The sequence below is a fragment of the Mercenaria mercenaria genome, chromosome 4 (assembly GCF_021730395.1).
Source record: "Mercenaria mercenaria strain notata chromosome 4, MADL_Memer_1, whole genome shotgun sequence".
NCBI classification, from domain to species: Eukaryota; Metazoa; Mollusca; class Bivalvia; order Venerida; family Veneridae; genus Mercenaria; species Mercenaria mercenaria.
The window spans coordinates 1,610,078-1,633,802 of record NC_069364.1 but is presented as its reverse complement, the minus strand read 5'-3'; the positions used below and the strand labels follow the sequence as shown (position 1 = coordinate 1,633,802).

General features: G+C 35.2%; 1 protein-coding gene across 10 annotated transcripts in view; it reads left to right on the top strand.

The window, feature by feature from the left end:
- Window positions 1–23,725, top strand: part of LOC123552588 (dystrophin-like) — a 253,635-nt gene that overhangs the window by 26,753 nt on the left and 203,157 nt on the right. For 8 of the 10 annotated variants that reach the window (XM_053540095.1, XM_053540089.1, XM_053540088.1 and 5 more), the window contains 4 exons: window positions 10,977–11,038; window positions 14,811–14,903; window positions 15,278–15,358; window positions 22,562–22,654. In XM_053540095.1, the coding sequence (XP_053396070.1) occupies window positions 10,977–11,038; window positions 14,811–14,903; window positions 15,278–15,358; window positions 22,562–22,654 (329 nt within the window). Of the gene's footprint in view, window positions 1–9,208; window positions 9,297–10,976; window positions 11,039–14,810; window positions 14,904–15,277; window positions 15,359–16,192; window positions 16,407–22,561; window positions 22,655–23,725 lie in introns of those variants that run through there. The other 2 variants (XM_053540094.1, XM_053540097.1) reach the window with 2 other exon arrangements.

Below are 23,725 nucleotides of genomic sequence, written 5' to 3'. Positions count from 1 at the left end.
CAGTAAGACGACGTGCAGTGCGCAAGACCCAGGTCCGTAGCTCAAAGGTCAAGGTCACACTTAGACGTTAAAGATCATTTTTCATGATAGTGCATTGATGGGCATGTCCGGTCCATATCTTTGTCATTCATGCATGGATTTTAAAATAACTATGCATGAATGTGTGACACAGTAAGACGATGTGTCGCGCGCAAGACCCAGCTCCGTAGGTCAAAGGTCCTAAACTCTTAACATCGGCCATAACTATTCATTCAAAGTGCCATCGGGGGCATGTGTCATCCTACGGAGACAGCTCTTGTTTAAGTTTAAATCTTTTCCTATTTCTGTGTTCTTGTTGAATAGCATTTTAATTAGAAATAGTCATAGAAAAATTTGTCTTAAAGGAAATTGTCAGACTTGAAAATGATTAAAACTAAAACAGAAATATCTCCTCCGAATTCTGTGAAGAACAGAAGCAATTTCTCAGATTTATTTTGTCATTTCATGCTCAAAATCATGGATGAAAATGAATTTTGTATCTTAAATTAATAATTGGTTTTGTTAATTAAGTGAAGTAATCAATTGATTATTTCCTGAAATTGAAGGGCTGTGCTCATAAAACAAATATTTGTTAGGTGAATTATTTCTTTGTTTCATTAACACAGAGATTTGTTGAAATAAATTATTCGCATTTTATCAAACTGCTCATCTTACTTAACAAAAAATTAACAAATATTTGCATAAAATATTGCTGCTTGAACAATTTGTTAAACCTTTGATGTTTTTGCAGTTTTTTTGGTTTATTTTTGTTTCCCCACTTACACATCTTCAGAGTTAATAAAGTTAAAGTAATGTTGGAAAATATTTTTACTTTTACCCTCTTTCGGTATCATACTGTGACAGTTCATACCGTGAAATTTTTATGGTGTGAAAATGGCTTTATAATGTAAATTTTGTAGGAATTTTGTGTATAATTTAGGAGGCACTTTAGTAGTTATGATAAACATATTATATTTTAGGACGGGAATGAGGATAAAATTGTTGTGTTATACAGATTCAGTGATGAATAAAAAATGACATTCACTGTTATTATCGCTAGTTGACTAAATGTATTTATTTTCCTTTTGCAGTCTTTTGAAAAGTTCAAATATTCAAATTTGAGTTCAGAGATTTGCACAGGGTTGGGTTTTTTTGCTGGAACACCTGGTTTTTGCTTAATGTTTTAAATTAATTGCTAAGTTAGTGATCAGTTGTGTGCACCTTGCAGAAAGATGCTATAACGCCATTGTTCGTTACTTTCCGATTATAGTGTTTTTGTGACAGCATAACCTGCTCTTGGTGTTTGCTGATTGGATGAATATAGCAGCAATGGTTTATTTGAGACCAATGGGGAGGCTTGAATATTTCATAGGAGCATTGTCTTATAAAGTATAACCCCCAGAAGACACAGATCCAGACCCCCACCCCTACTCTCCCAATAAGTTCTTAACTCTGTTAACAATCCATTCTTGAAAAACAGATGTTTTCTACAATATTGCTGATCTGTATGCAAAATGGTTGCGCAGGTGGCTTATTTCACAGTGCCGTCTACAGTGCTGTCTGCAATTGATACATTGATATAACATGCATTAAAGATTACCTCTGTTGACATTTTATACCAAATAAGGTAAAAGTAAATGATGTTTAACATGTGAACAGCTTGTTAACTAAATGACGCCTTATTATTTATCTTATAGGCAGCATAGAGGTAACCTAAGAAACGAATTGTTTGATGTAGCATGCTGCATGGATTAATTTTTACAACAGATATGGGAAAAATAAGATTATATTTATAACATGTAGTCATTTCCATTTTCATAAACAGCTTTTTTATGCCCCCGAAGGGAGGCATATAGTTTTTGAACCATCTGTCCGTCTGTCAGTCTGTCCGCAATTTTCGTGTCCGGTCCATATCTTTGTCATCGATGGATGGATTTTCAAATAACTTTGCATGAATGTGTACCACAGTAAGACAACGTGTCGCGCGCAAGACCCAGGTCCGTAGCTCAAAGGTCAAGGTCACAGACATTAAAGGATAGTGCATTGGTGGGTGTGTCCGGTCCATATCTTTGTCATCGATGGATAGATTTTCAAATAACTTGGCATGAATATGTACCACAGTAAGACGATGTGTTGCGCGCAAGACCCAGGTCCGTAGCTCAAAGGTCAAGGTCACACTTAGACATTAAAGGATAGTGCATTGATGGGCGTGTCCGGTCCATATCTTTGTCAACCATGGATGGATTTTCAAATAACTTGGCATGAATATGAACCACAGTAAGACGACGTGTCGCGCGCAAGACCCAGGTCCGTAGCTCAAAGGTCAAGGTCACACTTTGACTTTAAAGGATAGTGCATTGATGGGCATGTCCGGTCCATATCTTTGTCAACCATGGATGGATTTTCAAATAACTTGGCATGAATTTGAACCACAGTAAGACGACTTGTCGCGCGCAAGACCCAGGTCCGTAGCTCAAAGGTCAAGGTCACACTTTGACGTTAAAGGTCATTTTTCATGATAGTGCATTGATGGGCGTGTTTGGTCCATATCTTTGTCATTCATGCATGGATTTTAAAATAACTACGCCTGAATGTGTGACACAGTAAGATGACGTGTCGCGCGCAAGACCCAGCTCCGTAGGTCAAAGGTCCTAAACTCTAACATCGGCCATAACTACTCATTCAAAGTGCGATCGGGGGCATATGTCATCCTATGGAGACAGCTCTTGTTATGCAATGAACTCATTTAAGGCGCAGATATGGCATGCCTCCTGGTGTTAACTTTATGATCAAATATGTTACCTTTTGTGTTGATGAAAGCGCTATCTTTAGGACACCAAGTTACATGTTTATAACCACCGGCGTTTGAAAAGTTCAAATATTCAAATTTGAGTTCAAAGATTTGCACAGGGTTGGGGGTTTTCACTGTAACACCTGGTTTTTACTAAATGTTTTAAATTAATTGCTAAGTTAGTGATCAGTTGTGTGCCCCTTGCAGAAAGATGCTAAAACGCCATTGTTCGCTACTTTCCGTTTATAGTGTTTTTGTGACAGCATAACCTGCTCTTGGTGTTTGCTGATTGGATAATATAGCAGCAATGGTTTATTTGAGACCAATGGGGAGGCTTGAATATTTCATAGGAGCATTGTCTTATAAAGTATAACCCCCAGAAGACGACAGATCCAGACCCCCACCCCTACTCTCCCAATAAGTTCTTAACTCTGTTAACAATCCATTCTTGAAAAACAGATGTTTTCTACAATATTGCTGATCTGTATGCAGAATGGTTGCGCAGGTGGCTTATTTCACAGTGCCGTCTACAGTGCTGTCTGCAATTGATACATTGATATAACATGCATTAAAGATTACCTCTGTTGACATTTTATACCAAATAAGGTAAAAGTAAATGATGTTTAACATGTGAACAGCTTGTTAACTAAATGACGCCTTATTATTTATCTTATAGGCTGCATAGAGGTTACCTAAGAAACGAATTGTTTGATGTAGCATGCTGCATGGATTAATTTTTACAACAGATATGGGAAAAATAAGATTATATTTATAACATGTAGTCATTTCCATTTTCATAAACAGCTTTTTTATGCAATGAACTCATTTAAGGCGCAGATCTGGCATGCCTCCTGGTGTTACCTTTATGATCAAATATGTTACCTTTTGTGTTGATGAAAGTGCTATCTTTAGGACACCAAGTTGCATGTTTATAACCACCGGCGTTTGATGTTACCTCTGTGCCCGGTGTTACCTTTATGTTCGTTGTTAGCTCCATGTACAGTGTTACTTTATGACCCAGTTTCATCTTACTGTTCAGTTTTACCTCTATGCCCAGTGTTACCTTTATGTCTGGTGTTATCTTTATTACCAAGTTTCAACTTAATGTCCAGTGTTACTTCTGTGCCTGGTGTTACCTTTATGTTCGGTGTTAGCTCTATGTACACTGTTACTTTATGACCCAGTTTCACATTAATGTCCGATGTTACCTTTATGTCCAGTGTAACCTGTATGTCTGGTGTTATCTTTATGTCTAAGTTACACCTGAATTTCCGGTGTTACTTGTGTGCCTGGCATTACCTTCATGACCAAGTTTTATCTAGGTCTGTGTCTGGTGATACCTTTATGTTTGGTGTTACCTCTATGTCTAGTGTTACATTATGGTTCCATACAACAGTGTAGTGATTTGCTAGAGGCAGTGACTTTTATCCACAAACTGAGAATTAACCCTTAGCATGCTAGATAAATTGTCGTCTGCTGGAAATGTCGTCTGCTAAAATTGTAAAGTTCATTCAATTTGCTCCAAAATTGGAAGAAATATTGTCAGAGTAGCAAACAGCTTGGAACCTGATCAGACGCCGATTTAATCGGCGTCTGATCTGGTTCCAAGCTGTTTGCAAAGGCTGTTAAATTCGCCTGCAGCAGGCTAAGGGTTAAGGAAATTCAAAATACAGGACCAATGGATGATAGTATTTTACAGAATGAACCAGGTAACAACTCCCCAGGAGGTCAAAAAAGTCTTTTTTTATGATGGAAAGAGCATGACTAAGTACTTTTCATAAAAATTTAAAGAATTTGAAAGTTTTCACTAACAAAAATTGACTGCATTTTAACACAAGTGAAGATTGTGCTGTATTGTGTTTTATTTGTATTTAGGGGTGCGAAATTAGAGACCCTGGATTAAGCGGCATACGTTTAGGTGTCTTATAACACTGCACAAAGGCATATTTTATAGCTACCAAAAGGCACACTTTGTTTGCACTTCATTCAAAAGCAGTACTTGAGTATCCAATAGGCTTCTGTATAATAAGTTGATTAAAGAAAATATTTAGTGTAAAAGGTGGCATAAATGAACTGCTGGGGATCAAGCAGAAAAATCCATGTGAATTTTTGGAATGAAAATATATACCTGAACTAGCTCTTTGTATACCTTAATGAAGGGAAGAGGCTTAGGTAATGTAATTAACAGAAAATTTACAATTTTTTGCGCCATTTCCTCCTGTTACCATGTTTACCCTAATTGAACATTTTATGCGTTTATGTTCGAAAACAACATAGGTTTACATAGGTGCTTGTTGTATGTGAAGCACTGGCACATAGTTAATGTAGGTGCTAGTTGTGCCTGGAGCACTGGCACATAGGTTAATATTGGTACTACAACAGTTGTACCTGAAACACTGGCGTACAGATTTACATAATTGCTAGATGGGTCTTAAACACAGGAATATGGGTTTACATAGTTGCTAGTTGGTCCTGAAACACTGGAATACTGGTTTACATATAGGTGCCAGTTTTCACTGGAATACTGGTTTACACAGGTGATAGTTGTACCGAAAACACTGGTGTACAGGCTTACATGTAGGTGCCAGTTTTCACTGAAACACTGGAATACAGGTTTACACAGGTGCCTGTTGTACCTGAAACACTTGTACAGGTTTACATATATAGGTGCCAGTGGTACCTGAAATACGGTTTACACAGGTGCCAGTTGTACCTGAAACACTGAAATACAGGTAAACATAGATGCTGGCTCATCTGAGTCACAGAGCCTAAAAAATGACCTTGGCAATGGTTATCAGTCTTAAAATAAATGGTATATAGCTGTAGATAAGATACTGTGTGCTCCAGATAAGATGTCCTGTGATCAAAATCCAGCATGATTTGCATATCTTTAACATTGTGATGTCTGCATGAGATTTCTGCACTCTTAACATTTGTTTTTATATTAATTGATTTTTTTTTCATCCCTTTCATCTTGCAAAAACAAAAAATATAGTACTGAAATATACACACTGTTTTTCATACAGAATATTGAAAACAGGCTGTGTCTATCAAACAACTTTGAAGGTTGTTTAATTGAATGAGTGATATTTTATCTTAACCTGTCATCAAAGAATGTTTCATACAGTTTCATTTAGATTATGCTATCTTGCTATATGATATATATATAAAAATATGATCCTTTCTGAAACTTTAACACATTTTAAAATGCTGCATTCATACCTATTATCATACAATCTTACTGTATTCATGTATTGAACAGGCTGTTTGCAGGTCGACATGATTGTAAATGGTATGACATGAAATAGCTATGATCCTTGATCCCAGAAATATGAAACACAGAATGATAAGAGCTCAAATTATAAACCTGTAATATGCATAAAATTCTTTTTAGATAAAATTTGCATAGGAATTGTAGCTTCTGTCCAGTAAACTTGTATAATCCAGCCTGCAGTCGAGGACTTTCTGCTACCTTCAAACATATAGTAAACTGCATGTTTATGACATGATGTTGCAGTAAACTGTATATTTATGACATGATGTTGTTGTGGTTAACTGCATGTTCATGACCTGATGTTGTGGTAAACTGCATGTTTATGACCTATGTTTATGACATGATGTTGTGGTAAACTGCATGTTTATGACATGATGTTTGTGGTAAACTGCATGTTTATGACATGATGTTGTGGTAAACTGCATGTTTATTGCAGTAAACTGCAGGTTCATGACATGTTGTTGAGATAGACTGCATGTTTATGACATGATGTTGCGGTAAATGTTTATGACATGATGTTCTGGTAAATTGCATGTTTATGACATGATGTTGTTGTGGTAAACTGCATGTTTATGACATGATGTTGTGACACAATCACACCATGCCTACAAGTCAGGGCAGTTTATTAGGAGTTGAGTTGCATACATTGTAAATGGGTTGATTGAAGGAAAGACATTCATACTAGGTTCCTGGTGTATGAATCATGCCATTATTCACTGATGTTTCATTCATTGATGTTCTAGTGATAATGTAGCAACCATAACTTTAGCTCTTTCGATCAAAATTAAATTGATCAAGTGTATTTATTATCAGAATTTTTTATCTTTTTGTTCAGTCAGTAGCAACATTCCAACAGTACCAGGATACCCCTTACTGATTGCTTTTTGTTTTTATCCAACATTTTAATCGGGGAACTAACATACTTTATGGGGTAGATCAATTTCGAAGCAGTTTAACATCAAAGTTCTGTCAATTAGACGAGTATTGAAAAAAAGTGATAACTGCTATTTGACAACGGTAAGCTATGTTCATATTTACACATTGATAAACTCCTTCGATTTTATTCAATTACCTGAGAACTATTGGGAGGTCAAAAGATTTATGCGAAATTAGTCCAATTTTAGTTCTGAATGGGCATTCTATTAATGCTGAAGACATTATAGGTAGGAACAGACAGGTATTTGTTCCATATTCAGTCGGGACCTCCGTGACCGAGTGGTTAAGGTCACTGACTTCAAATCACTTGCTCCTCATTGATGTGTGTTCAAGCCTCACTCAGGGCGTTGAATTCTTCATGTGAGAAGCCATCCAGCTGGCTTAGTGAGGGTCGTGGTCCTACCAAAGTGCTTGCCTGTGATAGGGCGTTGAATTCTTCATGTGAGAAGCCATCCAGCTGGCTTAGTGAGGATCGTGGTCCTACCAAAGTGCTTGCCTGTGATAGGGCGTTGAATTCTTCATGTGAGAAGCCATCCAGCTGGCTTAGTGAGGGTCGTGGTCCTACCAAAGTGCTTGCCTGTGATAGGGCGTTGAATTCTTCATGTGAGAAGCCATCCAGCTGGCTTAGTGAGGGTCGTGGTCCTACCAAAGTGCCTGCCTGTGATGAAATAATGTATTTCATGAGAACGAGATGTGGGTGGTTTCCAGAGAGAAGAAACAAATACATTATTAAGAGTTAGGTCCAGGTTTTGGGGGGAAAACATGAACATCATCAAATCATATAAAGAAAGAGTTGTTTTTACATGAAAATTAAACAGCATATAAAACATATATATAAAGGTAAGTCTACAAAAGCATTATCAATTTGCTCACATATATATTGAATTCTGAAAAGGGACTGCATGAAGGGGCCATACTTCTGGACAGTTACGCGTTTAAACACACAACATTTTTAAAGAACTGTTACATGTCTTTGTTTTGATGCAATTGCAATAACGTCCCAGTGCTTAAACTTCACATAAATAGGTTAAAACATCAGTTTGAACAAATGTTTATATTTCTTTACAAATGGCATTCTTTTATAAAGGGGGACAACTTTTGAAAATATTTTAAGTATCCAATGGTACAGGACAGCAAGTTAAAACATGTATTAGACAGGTAGATTGTTGGTAAAAATGTTGTTCTTTTACCAAACATTTCTGTGATTTGGTGATTTACTGCTAAACCTTAAACAACTTTTTCTCCTGAACCACTTGATGAGGCTCTCCCATACATACTCTACAAATGTTTGGATGAACCTTCCTAATGTTTGTTCAGTAGATTCTACTTGACGGCACTGAATAGTTCAGCTGCCAGAGCAACCTTGGTCACTAGCAAGGTCTGAAAGTCCATCTCAGATAAATCACTTTAATATTTGCACTACCGTTATGTGAACACGTTATTCTTCCCCTGAGTGTACAAAAAGTGGGTAAGTGCATTGATGTAAAGAAGTACTCGTCCTTTCTTGCACTCGGATCACAAATTACATTTCACGAATCAGTTTTAATGCAGTAGCCATCTTGTTTGTGGCATCAGAAGTTGTATTATGTAAATACTCTATTAGTAAATAAATTATGTAATTTAAATCTTAAATGTGGGAATCCTTTTATTGTAGTGAAATGACCTTCTCTTTTGTCTGGCATTGTCGTTATGATATTTGCACTCTGTGTTATCTCCCAGTTCGGACCTCAACATAAGGATAAAGTCTTGTTGACTCTAGTGCTAGAGTAAACAGCTCTCCACTGTTTGTAGTGGACACTTAACGTGTAATATATCTAGCATTGTTTGCAAATGTGAATTTGAAATTTTGAATAGAACGTTAATATTTGGATACCGAAACAGTCTGTGAACATTGCAGAAGATAAATTTCATTGTATCGCAGATAATTTCATTGTGTGGTAGATAATTCTATTAAAAGGAAGATAATTTTGTTATATATGATTGGATTTAAATAGCATTTATCTATTGGGTTGCAAAGTTGTAGTGTTCTAGTTGACATTCTACAACTTGTGCACTAATTCTATTGTATTTTTCGGATATTTTGTTGTTCGTAGAGGACGTTTTTTGTTTATCTGTGAAATGTGACTGGGTTTTAAATTGAATGCATGCTATATTGTGTAGAATGGTTTATAAAAGTTAGGATAGAAGTATGTGCAAAGTTTGATATGGCTAATAGAAGATTTTATGGGAACTGTTCTAGAAAAGGACTGCCATCTAGCCTCCTTGGACTTGTTAAAGGTACTGTAAATATGAAACAGGAAAATGTGCCATATGGCAAATTTGTCATGGCTGGTTTTTAACAAAATCTATGTTTAATATTCAAATATTAGTACTTCTGGGTTGAAACTTGCAGATAATTGTTTCGCTAATTGAAAAATTAATTGATATGAAATTCTACACTGTTTAATGCAAGATATTAATTAAATATTTGTATGAATTAATATATTTAAATGATTTGTCGGGAACATTTCATTTGCATCTTTAAGAACTCATAAAGTTTGGGAAAATGCATTGCATGTCATACATTATGCATTGTGTGACAAATGAAATTTTGATAAAGTATAATAAATGAAGTTTTGACATGTTTTACCATTTTGCAAAGTCAAGTTTTATATTGACCTAGTTTGGTTTTTTTAACCAAACCTCCACATATTTATCATGGCCTATCATATTTTATGGTATTATTTACCTTCAATGAATTATGTAAATATACCAAGAGTTAAGGGGATTTATCTGTGAAGTAAATCTCCTTGGTATTTGTGCCCTATGTGATGGTTTCACTGAACTAATAAAACATATGAGCTGCGCCATGAGAAAACCAACATAGTGCCTTTGCGACTTACAATAGGCTTTGAAAGCGAACAGTATGGATCCTGACCAGACTGCGTGGAGATGCAGGCTGGTCTGGATCCATGCTGGTCGCAAATGCACTATGTTGGTTTTCTCATGGCGCGGCTCAATTATATCTGTAAAATCATTATAAAAGGCTAGACACTGTCAAATTGTCATTTCTAAAGAGACTAACCCACACATTTTAGGCGAAAAATAATTTCCCTCAAAAAATATAGTGCAGAAGGTAGTATACTGTTGCAATGCTTTTGAAATAATGCAGAAAATTTACATTCTTCTTGTATTTTTACCACCTTGCAATATCAGACTTTTATTTTGACCCACTTTATCATTTTTCAGTGTCAATATATACATTCTATGCCAAACTTGGTGGCAATGAACATGTTGAAGAATTTCACCCAAACTGTGGGCAGAGTAGTTTTAAACGGATTTAGGTTTTGTTGTTTCTGATTGTGAGTAGATAAAGATTTTCACTGTGCAAAAACCCCAACACAAAAACCCCAGCACAAAGGAAACTCAGTTGATAACTCTTCACTTAGTATACCACAGGGTAAGGAAATGCCCTTATAAGCCCACAACACCAGAAGGTATATTTTTAACATTCAGCCTGCTGGCAGCAAATGATTCTGCCTTTGCGACCAGTGCAGACCTGAAGATCATCCTGCACGGCCATGCAGGCTGATCATGGTCTGCACTGTTCCCTATTCAGTCAGTAAAATTTCATGAACACCCCTTTAAATATAAATGGTAGTGCCCAAATTGATTGATGGACCAGTCCATTTTAGAACAATAGCCGGCTAAAGGTTTATTTCTAAATATATTTGTTCGTGGTTATTCCAAGAAATATAATGAAAAATAATCTAGATATAAAAATCAAATCGCTCCTCTAAAACAAGTGTCAATCTATAGAAAAAAAGTAACATAACATTTATTGTAATTTTATTACTGAACAAGGTACCAAATGAGTCCCCTCGTCACCGACCTCTCTAGAACTGTGTGCACCCTGGATGTAATAAGGTATATGGCAGTTTTTAAATTTTGTAAAATAATGTTATCTTCTTTTTTCAGATGAGAGGGAAGATGTTCAGAAAAAGACATTCACAAAATGGATCAACTCACAACTTTCGAAGGTTAGTAGTCCTTTTTCTTTCTGTTTTGGCCATGAAAATGGAAAAATAGCCATTGTTTCCTGTAAATATGAATGTTTGACCTTGTTGAACATAGCGAAGGACCTCTCTGGGTTTATAGTGGAACCTGTATATAAATACCACTTAGGGAAATGGAAAAACTGGTCTTTGTTGACAGGTTGTCTCTTAGCACAGGTAAATTGGCTTGCCAGTCAATAGTCAAAAATACTGCCCAAGGTCGTAAGGTCCAAGGGCCAATAGTTTTGACTAGTGACCCACAAGCTATTCAATAAATGTTTAAATTATTTTCATATCTATTTTCTTCCAGTTTTGACTGGTCAATAGCACATACTATGGACTGGTGACTGCCCCAGTGAAAAAGGTTCATGAACTTCATGAATTTATTCATGAACAAATTCATGAAATAGTTCATGAATAAATAGTCATGAGAAGCAAAATTTATGTTTCATGAATTTCGATATTCATGAACTTATTCATAAATTAAAAATAATACATGAACAAGTTCATGAATATTGAAATTCATGAAACATAAATTTTGATTCTCATGAATATTTATTCATGAATTTCAATTCATGAACAAATTCATGAATATTGAAATTCATGAAACATAAATTTTGATTTTCATGAATTTTTATTCATGAATACTGAAATTCATGAAACATAAATTTTGATTTTCATTAATATTTATTCATGAACTATTTTTGTAAAAAAAGAAAAGAAAAAGTTCATGAAGTTATTCATGAACAAATTCATGAACTAGTCAAGGAAACCTGGTAGGAGTTAACACTATGAAACCTGAGAGATCTGCATGTAATGGAATTCTTTTAACAATTCGGGTAGACTTGATACAAGAAAAAATCCTGTAGGTCAAAGTGTTGTTCAGTTAGCCTGGCCAGAGACTGTGTTTCTTTTAGTCTCTGCTGAGTCACTGTGACAATGACATTTTCCACCCTCGACAAATGACATGTTGAGTAAAACAGTAAACTAGAGTGGGATTGGGAGCATAATAAGAAGTAAACAATTGCTGTATAAAATACAAAACATTAAGTTAAACAATGTATAATTTACTTTAATCTCAAGATTGAAATTCAGATACTAGCTTTGCTCAGGGTCGTGAAAACTTGTGACATTTTAAAAGGATTTTATTTTTTTAAATGAACGATTTATGACAACACCATAATTACTTATTTGATTTTCAGTATACTCGTGTTCCTTTTAAACCATTCCTAACTGTAGTATGGTAATTATTTCCTTCTTATTTGCTGCACAAACTTCTCAAAAATTGCTGAATCACATGTGCAAAAAATTTCCCAGCATGCAACAAGATAATGGGAACTGATCATGTGACATTGTGAATTTAATGTTCATGAACATTCATGAAAAGTTCATGAACTTATTCATTTATTGTAAAAGGTAATAAACCTAAATTTTATGTTTAATGAATGAACAGTTCAGAAACTCACGATTGGCTTCAAGAACTGGTTACACTGAACTAGAAAAAGGTTTTGAATTTTAGTACTTTTAATGAACCTGTGTTCAATTGTGAACAATTTTGGTTCTTAGTCTTAGTCTAGACCAACAGTAACTGTTCAGGAACTGGTAAAGTTCTATAAGTTCTTGAACTTTTGCAGTTTTTGAACCAATGTTCAAGAACTATCATTGTTCTAGAATCACAGTCTAAGAACATTTATGCTGGTTCAAGAACAGTTCTTCAGAAGTTCTTGAATGTTCAAGAACTTAATACTAGTACTAGAACATTTCTTACAGGGTCATAACCCTGTAGTTCCTGAATCACAATTTCAATCATTATCTGAATTTCATTTTCAAGTTCATGAATTTCTTAAATTAATGAATGGATTTTCTGAAATGTTCATGAACTACATTTACAAGTTCATGAAATGAAAGTAATATTCTTGAACTTGAGACTTCATGAATTTAAGTTAGTGAACTTTTCCTTGTAGTTCATGAACGTTTTTGATAATTCATGAAATAATTCATGAATTCTTAAAAATTCATGAATAAATTCATGAAGTTCGTGAACCTTTTTCACAGGGGTGGTGTGTACAAAGTCATGTAATAGTGGTCTTTACAAGCAGGTTTTATAGTAGTGGCCTCTATTTGGAGGTGCTCTTTACAAGCAGGTTTGACTGTATTTTCATGATTTTAAAACTGAATTGGATACCAGTCTTAAAAGTGTAGCATCTGATTTGTTGCCTTAAATTGACCAATGGCTTGGTTGCATTATAAGACTGGTCTTGTAAAATGCAAGCCAGTGTTAATATTCTCAGAGTGAGATCTTGTAATGCATTTTCATCTGATTGTTTAAATTCTTTAATTCTGTTTTCAGTATTGCATAAAAAAAATTCTATTCTGAAATTGGCTGGATATCGTGCACATGAATAGGCTGCACACCCGCTGCACACCCTAGTGACAACTGTTAATGTTGGAAGGTTGTTACAGAGACACCATGTGCACAACAGTGTTGCGTCATGATCAATAATTCAAGACATTATACTGTACTGAAAATTACAAAATTTAATTAACTTTTTTTTTGCATTTTATGTATCTTGTCAGCTGCGGAATTGGACAGACAAAATGCTCTCTGAGGAGTTAATGTCTTGATTACTGTCTTCTAGATTTTATTGATTTGGTAACTGTAGAATACTCATTTAATAATATGGCCGGCTCTTGTTTAATTCATCAACATTAGGCAAAAGTTGACACCAAGTTCCAAGGTCATAAAACTGGGTTAGGAGACCAGTCTCAAAATACAAATCTGCCATTGGTCAATTTCAAAAGTATTGCCAAGAATCAACCAATCAGATGCTTGAGCTTTGGGACCCCTCTCCAAACTGGAAACCCAGATGTGGTATTTGGAGTCTATGTAGTCTTGTGGTTAAGGTCGCTGACTCCAAATCACTTGCCCCTTACTGATGTGGGTTCAAGCCTCACTGGGGGTGTTGAATTCTTCATGTGAGGAAGCCCTCCAGCTGGCGTACGGAAATTCAATGGTTCTAGCCAGACAGACATATTTACCCTTTAGCCTGCTGTCGGCAAGTGATACTGCCTTTGCGACCAGTGCCGACCAAGACCAGCCTGCACTTCCTTGCACTGTTCGCTATTCAGTCAGTAAATTTTCAGTGAAAACCCCAAATTGAATGATGGACCAGTCCATTATAGCAGGGTAAAGGTTAAGGTCGCAAGAACAGGAAGCATTTGTAGACTTAACTAAATTTCCTGTGGACAAACGCATCTTTATAATGTTAATCAACTATTTCTATCCTGTCAAACAATATAGAATTTGGCTTTCAGACAGTATGTTATCTAATAAACTATCCAGACAGAAATCTTTTAATGACCAGTGTTACATTCATTGTCCCAATCTGTTGACAAAATGACTACTCAGTGGAAAAAGTAACAAAGGGGAGCCAGTCTAGATGTAAGCAAGCAGAAACTGGTGTCAAGGTTATTATATAAAACAAAATTTGGCAACCAGTTTCCGAGTGCAGCTTTGCTATGGGTCAGTTTTAAATTTGTGCTCAAAAGCAACCAGTCAGGTAGTTGAATTTTAAGACTGGTCACCAGGTTAAAGTTTTTAACCTTTGTTCTGATCAGCATTTTGATACCTGTTAAACCAATCTAAAATAGTTAAAAAGTACACTGTCAGCCCAGTCAAAAGATCTAAGGTAATGACCAGGCAGGGATATATTATCTTATTTAGCATGGCCTGAAGTTCATTGTATTTTAATTTCAGTCTGGCAGGCCGGTGTTGGAGGAGCTGTTTACAGACCTGAGGGACGGAACACACTTGCTGTCTCTCATAGAAGTTCTGAGTGGATCTCCGCAGGTAAAATCAACAGATAACTTTATGTTCACATGGTTAGAAAAATAGTCAAAGTGGGACTTAAACCCTGGCTGCGGAATACGGTTGCTAGAATTCCCTACCAAATGATCTGCTTAAGTTCACTTACACATTCTCCCTAGATTTTTAATTAAGGACGAAGCTGTGACATGATTAGATATAGTCTTTAAAAGATTGTGTAAACACAAGGTAAAGAAAGAAAAGTTATTAAAATGCAAGAAAGGATGTTATTTATTTAGATTTTGATAGGTAATAATTTATGGTGTTTGGTTTCTTTGAAGTTATTTGGTACATTGTTTTATTACAGAGTTTGTGAAACTGATAATTGTAAAAAAAATCCATCAATATTTTGTTTCCAGGTTCGAGAGAAGGGACGAATGCGAGTTCATCACATCAACAATGTGAACCGGGTGCTTGAGGTCCTTGAAAAACAGTACAATGTAAGTAAAGTTTGTCCACAATCCTACATCACACTCCAGTCGTTATCCAGGAAATAGTTCCAGGGCTTTTGGGCGTTTGCTTCTGTGGCATAGTTAACCTCGAGAGTGATTCCATGGCATTTCATTTATGCTTTCAGCAAGTTTATTCTCCTATGGTTTCACCTACAGATTAAGGTTTGCTTGCATCATCCTACTTCTTGCAAAAGTAGTCTATTGCTGCTTTTCTGAACTTAATAACACAGCCATTAAGCATTCCAATTCGTCTAAGGTACACTTTCTTTTTACCTGTCATACATATATTTAAAGGAAAACATTTCATTCATAAAATATACCGACAGTAGGTTTACAACCATTAAATCCCCAGATATAGGTGTCATTGTGTTTGTGGCCGATTTTATGCCTCGGTAAGCACTTGTTATAACAATAGAAATCGTATAAACTTAATGAAGCGATCTATTGTAAACAATTACTTTAATAGTCCCCATTTTGTAAATGAGAAATTTCTGTTTTCATATATCGCTACTGTTTATTTGATGGATTTATTAAAAAAATTGATGAGTAATTAATTAAATTGTTCTGTAAATATTGATTGCAGATTTATTTATGTTTACTGAATTATGGGATTAATTAAGATATAACTGGGAAATGAAATGGATTAGATGATTAACTGATGTATTTTGACGCTGTGCGAGTTTTTGATGGATTTGTTACAATATAGACAATTGATTAGTGCCCAGAGAAAAAATCAGTATTGAAGGGAGGTAACTCCAGCAGGCTTGTTGGCTCTTCATAAGATTTTACTCTTCAGTTTGGAGGTGTTATTTTTTTCATGGAGCAGTGTATAATTTCATGCTGTGTTTTGAGATGGTATGGAGTTCATTTAGTGAATGTTTTTTACTGGATAATATCTACAGATAACCCAGAATAAAATCATAATATTTTTCTGTGTTTTATGGGTGTGTTTTTGTTGGATATTACTGTGTCACCGTAAACTGAAAGAGGGGAATATACACAGTTATACCACTACTGTCTAGGATTTAAAACCTAGGTATGAATATATAATCATGCTATGCCTGCCCTGTCTCTGATAAAATTTACATGCATCATTCACTCTTTACGCAATTAGATATCAATTTATCAGTGATATGTTGATAATTTGCATATCTCAAGGACATGCTACAGGTCTGTTAAAATGTTAAAGTAAAAGGCTGTGATTCAACATGTTGTATTTATTTTAAGTTTAACTTCTGATTTTTTTTTGTGCCAAATTCAATCTTGTTTCATCTTTTCAAAGTTATGCTTCCTGAAGAAGCTTAAACATACTTAAGGAACATCATTCAGGAATGCCCTTAACACTCTTACCCATTGATGTAGTCAATAGTTTGGATTTTGACTTTTGTGTGTTTTCTATAATATATGATTCTTAATTTATGCCTTACATAATTCAGAGTGTGTAGAATGTTTGCTCTTATTCTTTGATGTCTAGGAGTATATTGATTTTTGATGAGGCAGCTGGTAATTTTTTTTTCTATTCTTTATCTTCTAAACAAAATGCATGTATAATGAGTAACTGAGGTGTTAGAATATTCATAAACAAAGGCTACAAATGTTTGCAATGTTTACATCAAACATGTCAGTTTTATAGTTTGATAGCTCACAAAAAAGTGATTGATTTTAAAAGGGAGATTTAAGAGTTTGCATTTTAACCTTAAAGAATTTTTATGTGTCACCATTTTGTCTGCAGTGGAGCGTAACAGGAAATATAGTGAATCTTGTTTTACCTGACACCTGCAACAAGTGGAAGCCTCCTAACAAAGACAGTTATCACATGCGTTTCCTTATCAAAGGTTTTGGCTTGAATTGATTATTAAAATTTGGTGAGAAAATTAATAAGCTACCTCTTACAAAAAGACAGAAACAATTTTTCTTTCCCTGCAGTGTGTTGTTCATTGTTCTATGCAAAGAAAAACATAGTTCTGTCTTTACAGTGTTTTTTGCTCTAACGAAGTATTTGCACATTGATACTGTTATGAGCCATGCCAGGGGTAACTAGAAAGAAAAAGCTGCAACAGACTATAGCCATGCAGCCAATAACAAATTTTTAATTACAAAAAAAAGAAGTTTTCAAAATGCTGTATCAGTCAAGAACGCCTACCAGGTTAAATGAAACACAATGAAATCTTCACAGATCCGGGTTATATAGATTTAATAAAGTTTCATATATCTTAATCCAGACAAAACACTTTGTTAAGCTCTAATACTGGTATCTAAAAGTACTGTCAAAATAGTTCCCACCTTCACTGAAAAAATGTTAACTTTTAAAATAAATGCACCCCATTCGGAAAGGAACTAACTGGAAGTTTCAGTAATGAATTCTTTTAAGATAATCAGTAGAGAGTGGTTGTCCTTGCAGGAAAATAAATGATTCAATCCTGTTTTCATCTGCTTGAAGTTTTTCACCTGTTTTATTATTTTATGTTCCTTGCACAAGAAAGTGTCCTAAATAAATTATGAATTTTGTGTTACGATACAAATTGATGCGGCATGTGGAATGATATCGAGGCCTGAAATTAATAACAAGAAAAGGCAGACAACTCATGCAGAGTGAAAGAATAGTTTAAGCTCCTGCTGCTCTTACATTGAGATAAGAGTCCATTGTATTGGTGCTTTACACTTGGCACACTAAAGAACCAGGGGAGCTTCTTGAATTGGGCGTCTTCTGTATCTTGAACTATCCTCCCACTAACATTACTAACAGTCTTCTGGAGGAGTCGTCTGTATGGGTTACTGGTGGCGGCTGTAAAAAAGCTTTAATATGAACAAACAAATAAACACACAGATCATACCAATAAAAACTAAAAACCAGAGAGTCAACCGATTGTGACATTTGGCTGTTTTGAATCATATTTGCATATGAATGCATGCCAGATTCTCCTAGGAACTGTTTTATTGTAACTATTGATTTGATTTGTGACACCATGATAGGGTTATTTAATCATTATTTTGTGTTCACAAGTATCAGAAAGTGCAGGCCGGAAACACGGAAACTTTGTAATGCAGCTGACAGTTGCGGAAAGCTTCAACAAGGAAATGTAATTTCACACAATAAAACCCAAAGAGATAAATCACAATAAAACAAGAAACAATGCTAATGAGCAAGGGAAAAAAATATGAATTAAGATTTGGAAGATATAAATCAATCATAATAAATCCAGATTTATGACAATAAACTAAAATTGATGCCATATAATTTAGAAAAAAATGCTGACATTTATGGAAGCATGTATTTGATTTAAACAGTTTTAAAACACATTTAAAAGTTTTACAAAGTTATATGGTGAAGATAGGAGACAGGCTGCTATGTTGTAGTACTAGTTGCTAGGGTTTGACAGACTTAGACAGTGTTTTTTTTTGAGGGTGGCTGGTTGATTCTTATGAACTCTGTAATGTTTCTTTAGTTGTTTAAGCGAAGAGTTTACCATGATGCTGACTATTTACTGGGTATGTTACTGACCCAATGCTGCCCCCCTCCCCCTCTCTCTTGTCCCCCTCTCCCCACCTTCATAAAAATACATGTGGTAGTCAGCTGTCTCTATCGTTACTATTTATTAAACTGATCCCTGTATTTCCGCAGAGGGTCAGTAACAAACACAGTTTTTATTTCTTTAGTAACAACTATTAAATAAGACCTGAAAATCTTCTATTCCTCTGCAGAAATGTATTTGGTTAGTTGACCATTTTTAACCAATAACGATGATGACAATGTAAGTCTTGTTTCAGTTAAAACTGATCAGAAATTCAAACTTCGTTTGGAATTCCTGTTCACCTAACTATAGGTTGACAGACATAGTGTTTCCAACAGATTCTGTTATTTTGATAGAGTGCCTGCATGTATAAAATAAAAGTACAGGAGACATATTGATTTCTGTAAATCTGTGTCAGCCAGACTTTTAACATCATTTTATTGTTCCTTTATCTCATCAACAAGATTGTTCATTAGCTTCTGTGAAAATTATTATTTCCTGTTTAGCACAGCTGATTAAATGTGTTTTATAGCATTGGTTCCCTGGGGGCCTCCATGGCCTAGTGGTTAAGGTCACTGACTTCAAATCACTTTACCTTCAATTATGTGGGTTGGAGCCTCACTCGGGGCGTTGAATTCTTCATGTGTGGAAGCCATCAAGCTGGCTTACGGAAGGTCGGTGATTCTACCCAGGTGCTTGCTCTTGATGAAATAATACATGGAGGGGCACCTGGGGGTCTTCCTCCACCATCAAAGCTGAAAGTCACCATAATTATGACCGATAATTATGTCGGTGCGACATTAAACCCAACAAAATAAAACCCAAGAATCGATCTTGCAATCCGTAGATCAGCGCTCTTCCTATTGAGCTATACAGGCAGGCTGGTCATTGGTTCCATTATATTGTCTGTCTATGTCTGAAATTGTACCTTGATGGTCTGTTTAGTCTTTCCACACTAATGCTACTGATTAGGTAATTTTTGCATCCCTTCTGTTTTGCCACTAGATAATCATGTTGTTAAGAATTCTTGTTTCATAGCTGGTCATTGTTCTGGAGAGGCTACTGCAACATTTTCCCTTGTCTTTTTAATTTATCGTTTTGTAAATTTTACTGAAAATGATAGCATTATCCACAATTTGGATAGTGTATCATTATGGTGTTTCTGTCACTTTGTTGGTTAAAAGCATTCTTACGGCATCATCAGTTAAATACTCCATACATGGAATGTAGGAGACTGTTATCGATTCCTGGAAATCAGTGTCAACAAGACTTTTAGTGAGGCCTTTTAGTGTCAATTTCATTGTAGAGATCTTATCAAATCATTGGTTTATTAGGTTGTGTGAAAATGGTATTGACTCATTGATGTCTTTGTTAATGAGTTAGCAACAAGCTCGGAGAAAGGTGTTTTTTTAACCTTTAGCCTGCTGGCAGCGAGTTATTCTGCCTTTGCGACCAGTGCATCGGTGCAGGCTAATGATGGTCTGCACTGTTCGCCATTCAGTCAGTATCTTTTTGGTAGGCACCCCTTTAAACAGTTAATGGTACTGTTCAAATTGGAAGATGGACAAGTTCATTATAGAAATTTAGCAGGGTAAGGGTTTAAGTAAAATCTGTCTGAGTTGGAGAATATCACCTTTGTTTGTTTTTGTTTTTTGGGTTTAACGCCGTTTTTCAACAGTATTTCAGTCATGTAACAGCGGGCAGTTAATCTAACCAGTGTTCCTGGATTCTGTACCAGTACAAACCTGTTCTCCGCAAGTAACTGCCAACTTCCCCACATGAATCAGAGGTGGAGGACTAATGATTTCAGACACAATGTCGTTTATCAAATAGTCACGGAGCCTGAGGATTGAACTCACGACCCCGTGATCCGTAGACCGACGCTCTACCTACTGAGCTAAGCGGGCGGGTGAAAACGCTGATGTCTGTAACTTAGAATCTGTCAGACATACATTTTTCTGATCTTAAATGTAAGTCATTTTGAAAGAAGTTTTTGATTGCATTTCTTGTAAACGACTAACATTTATGTATTAGGGAAAAGAGTGTTTGAAAATGCCAACGGATTTGGACATCTGGAGAACACCATTCAATGTATATCTACATAAACAACCAGCTCCCATTAAGATGATTACACTGAATTTATTCTGACATATTTATTGTTTGTTCAGAATCAAAGAACACAACATCTTTACAATGTCATGTTTAGGCAATAAAAGTCTTGTCAAAAAGCTGTATTTAAATGTTACACAATTTCCTACAAATCTTTCCTTCACAAACCTTCAACTTTCATTTGCTAACCTTTAACCTGCCAGCGGCAAGTAATTCTGCCTTTGCGACCAGTGCAGACCAAGATCAGCCTGCATGGTACCGTGCAGGCTGATCATGGTCTGCACTGTTCGCTATTTAGTCAGTAAATTTTCAGTGATCACCCCTTTGAATAATTAATGGTTTTGTCCAGATTGAATGATAGACCAGTCCATTTTAGAAATTTAGCAGGCTAAATGCTAAGAGCAAACTAGTTAAATTAGCTGTGTCTGAAGATGTTGCTGAAGAAGTCCCACAAGTTAATTATTCAATAAATCTCCCACTGGAAGCACAAAGTAATAGGAAATGGTTTCCAAGGCGAGCTGGTATTTTGTAGGTCTATTTAGTTGAAGAGATTTTCCTGAGGTCAATTGTAAGTGGAGTGTCTCCGATTGTCTGCTGTCTGGGAAATTTCTAAGATTAGAAATTTTAGTTTTGGCGCAGTTCAGATGCTGAGCTTTAAAAGTGACATTAAAACTCAGTTTAAACATATTTTATTGCCGATATATATTAATTTTTAATTACAGCATCGAAAAATTTTGTTCATTTATTAGGCACAGCATATTAACAATGGTTCTAAACTCAGCTTTTTTTCTTGGACCAAGTTTTGTGACCATTAAGTGATGTTTCAACCATTTTAAACATCATTTGCCGCTATTAAACTGTGCTTTTCCTAAAAAAAGAAAATATTTCAACCTGTAAACAGTATACTGTGAAATCATTAATATTCGTGGGGGACTAATTTGCATGGATTTCATAATTGAGTCAATCCACGAAATTTAATCCCAACGAACAAGTAAAATTTCCATTCATTTTATGTTCAAAAGTCGAAATCCATGAATTCATATCCCCATAAAATTGCCGTTTTGACCAAAACCTCAAAATTTCATGCCCATGAAATTAAATGATTTTACAGTACCAAGTATGTAGATGATGCTAGGCATAGCTAGAAGTAACCAACCTAAAAAAAAAAAAATTCTTGAACGATTTTGCTGTGTTTCAAGGTACCTGTTATTTTATTGCTATATTATGTGACACAATATTTCGTACCACTAAGCGTGTCCTTAAATGGGACAACTGCATAGCAAATTCATCAAATTACATGTTGTAGTTTTATCCTGGTTTTTACTTAATGAAGAGTGTATGTAACCTTGTGGAAAAGATGACAGAAAGCTGGATGTAATTTAGTATTCTGTAACCTATGACTTAACTATAGATTTACCTTTTAAGTCAGCAAGATCCCACTTTGTTTGCTGTATACAGTTACAATGTAATAAAGTGTAATTGATCCTTGAATTAGTCAGCATGAAAAAGCAGACTGATTGTTGTGAATGAAATGGAGTTAAAAGTTTAATGAATTTTCTTTCAATTTCAGATAAAGTTGGTGAACATCAGCAGTAACGACATTGTTGACGGGAACCAGAAACTTACTCTTGGACTTGTATGGTCTATTATTCTACATTGGCAGGTTATTATGAGACACTTTATAATTACTATATAATGAATTGTGTGTCAGAGAAAGGTTATCTCCCTTTGTTTCATCTCCACCATTTGTAATGGTTTGAAATTGAGGGCTGGAAAAAAATATTCAAAAAAAATTAAATTTTGTTTAATTAAAGTTTGCACTTACTCGCTGACTGTAAATAAACATTTCTTGTAATCTAAATACACACTATACATATATAGCTGGAATTAAATAGCTATAGAGCAGTGGGTACAGAGAAGTGTAGTTAAAAGAGGTAAGATATTTCTATTCAATTAAGATGATAGCAGTGTTGATTACATAATTTATTAACAACATCAGTAAAGCAGAAAATTAAACTAGCCTGCTATATTTCTATAATGGACTGGTCCATCATTCAGTTTGGGCAGTACCACTTATTATTTAAAGGGGTATTCACGGAAAATTTACTGACTGGATAGTGTGCAGGCTGATCTTGGTCTGCACTGGTCGCAAAGGGAGAATTGCTTGCCGCCATCAGGCTAAAGGTTAATATGCTTAAACATGTTATTTCATACATTAGTAAACAGTCAAAAAGAATGTAAACACTGACAATATCTTGAAAATTTTGCAAAGGAAATCTCCCCATTTTACAGTAATTCTCATAGCAACAGTAGATAGATGTGTAGGCATATTTAATAGGGAAAACTGCTCCTAATGAAATAGAAGTACAAGCTAATCAATTAAGTCCTGATATTTTATGCAAGATGCATAATATTATAGATTTACACAAAGAAATTGATACCTTCTGTCCAAATAGATGTATTCATTCCAAATAAAGTGCTGCTTTTCAAATTATTGCATGAATGATAGGTGTGGTTTCAGAGTGTTCAGAATGAAGCATAGAAAGGATGGAGAACAGTTAAATTAACTGTGAATAAATATAATAAATTGTTTGGATTCTATTTCTTTATGAATATTTCATGGATTTTTTAGCACACCTGAGCACTTGGTGTCTATTTTCATTGTGTGTTGTTAATGTTTTACACTTAATGCTTTAGAGATCACAGTTGTGGCTCAGTAATAATGAAACTTGTC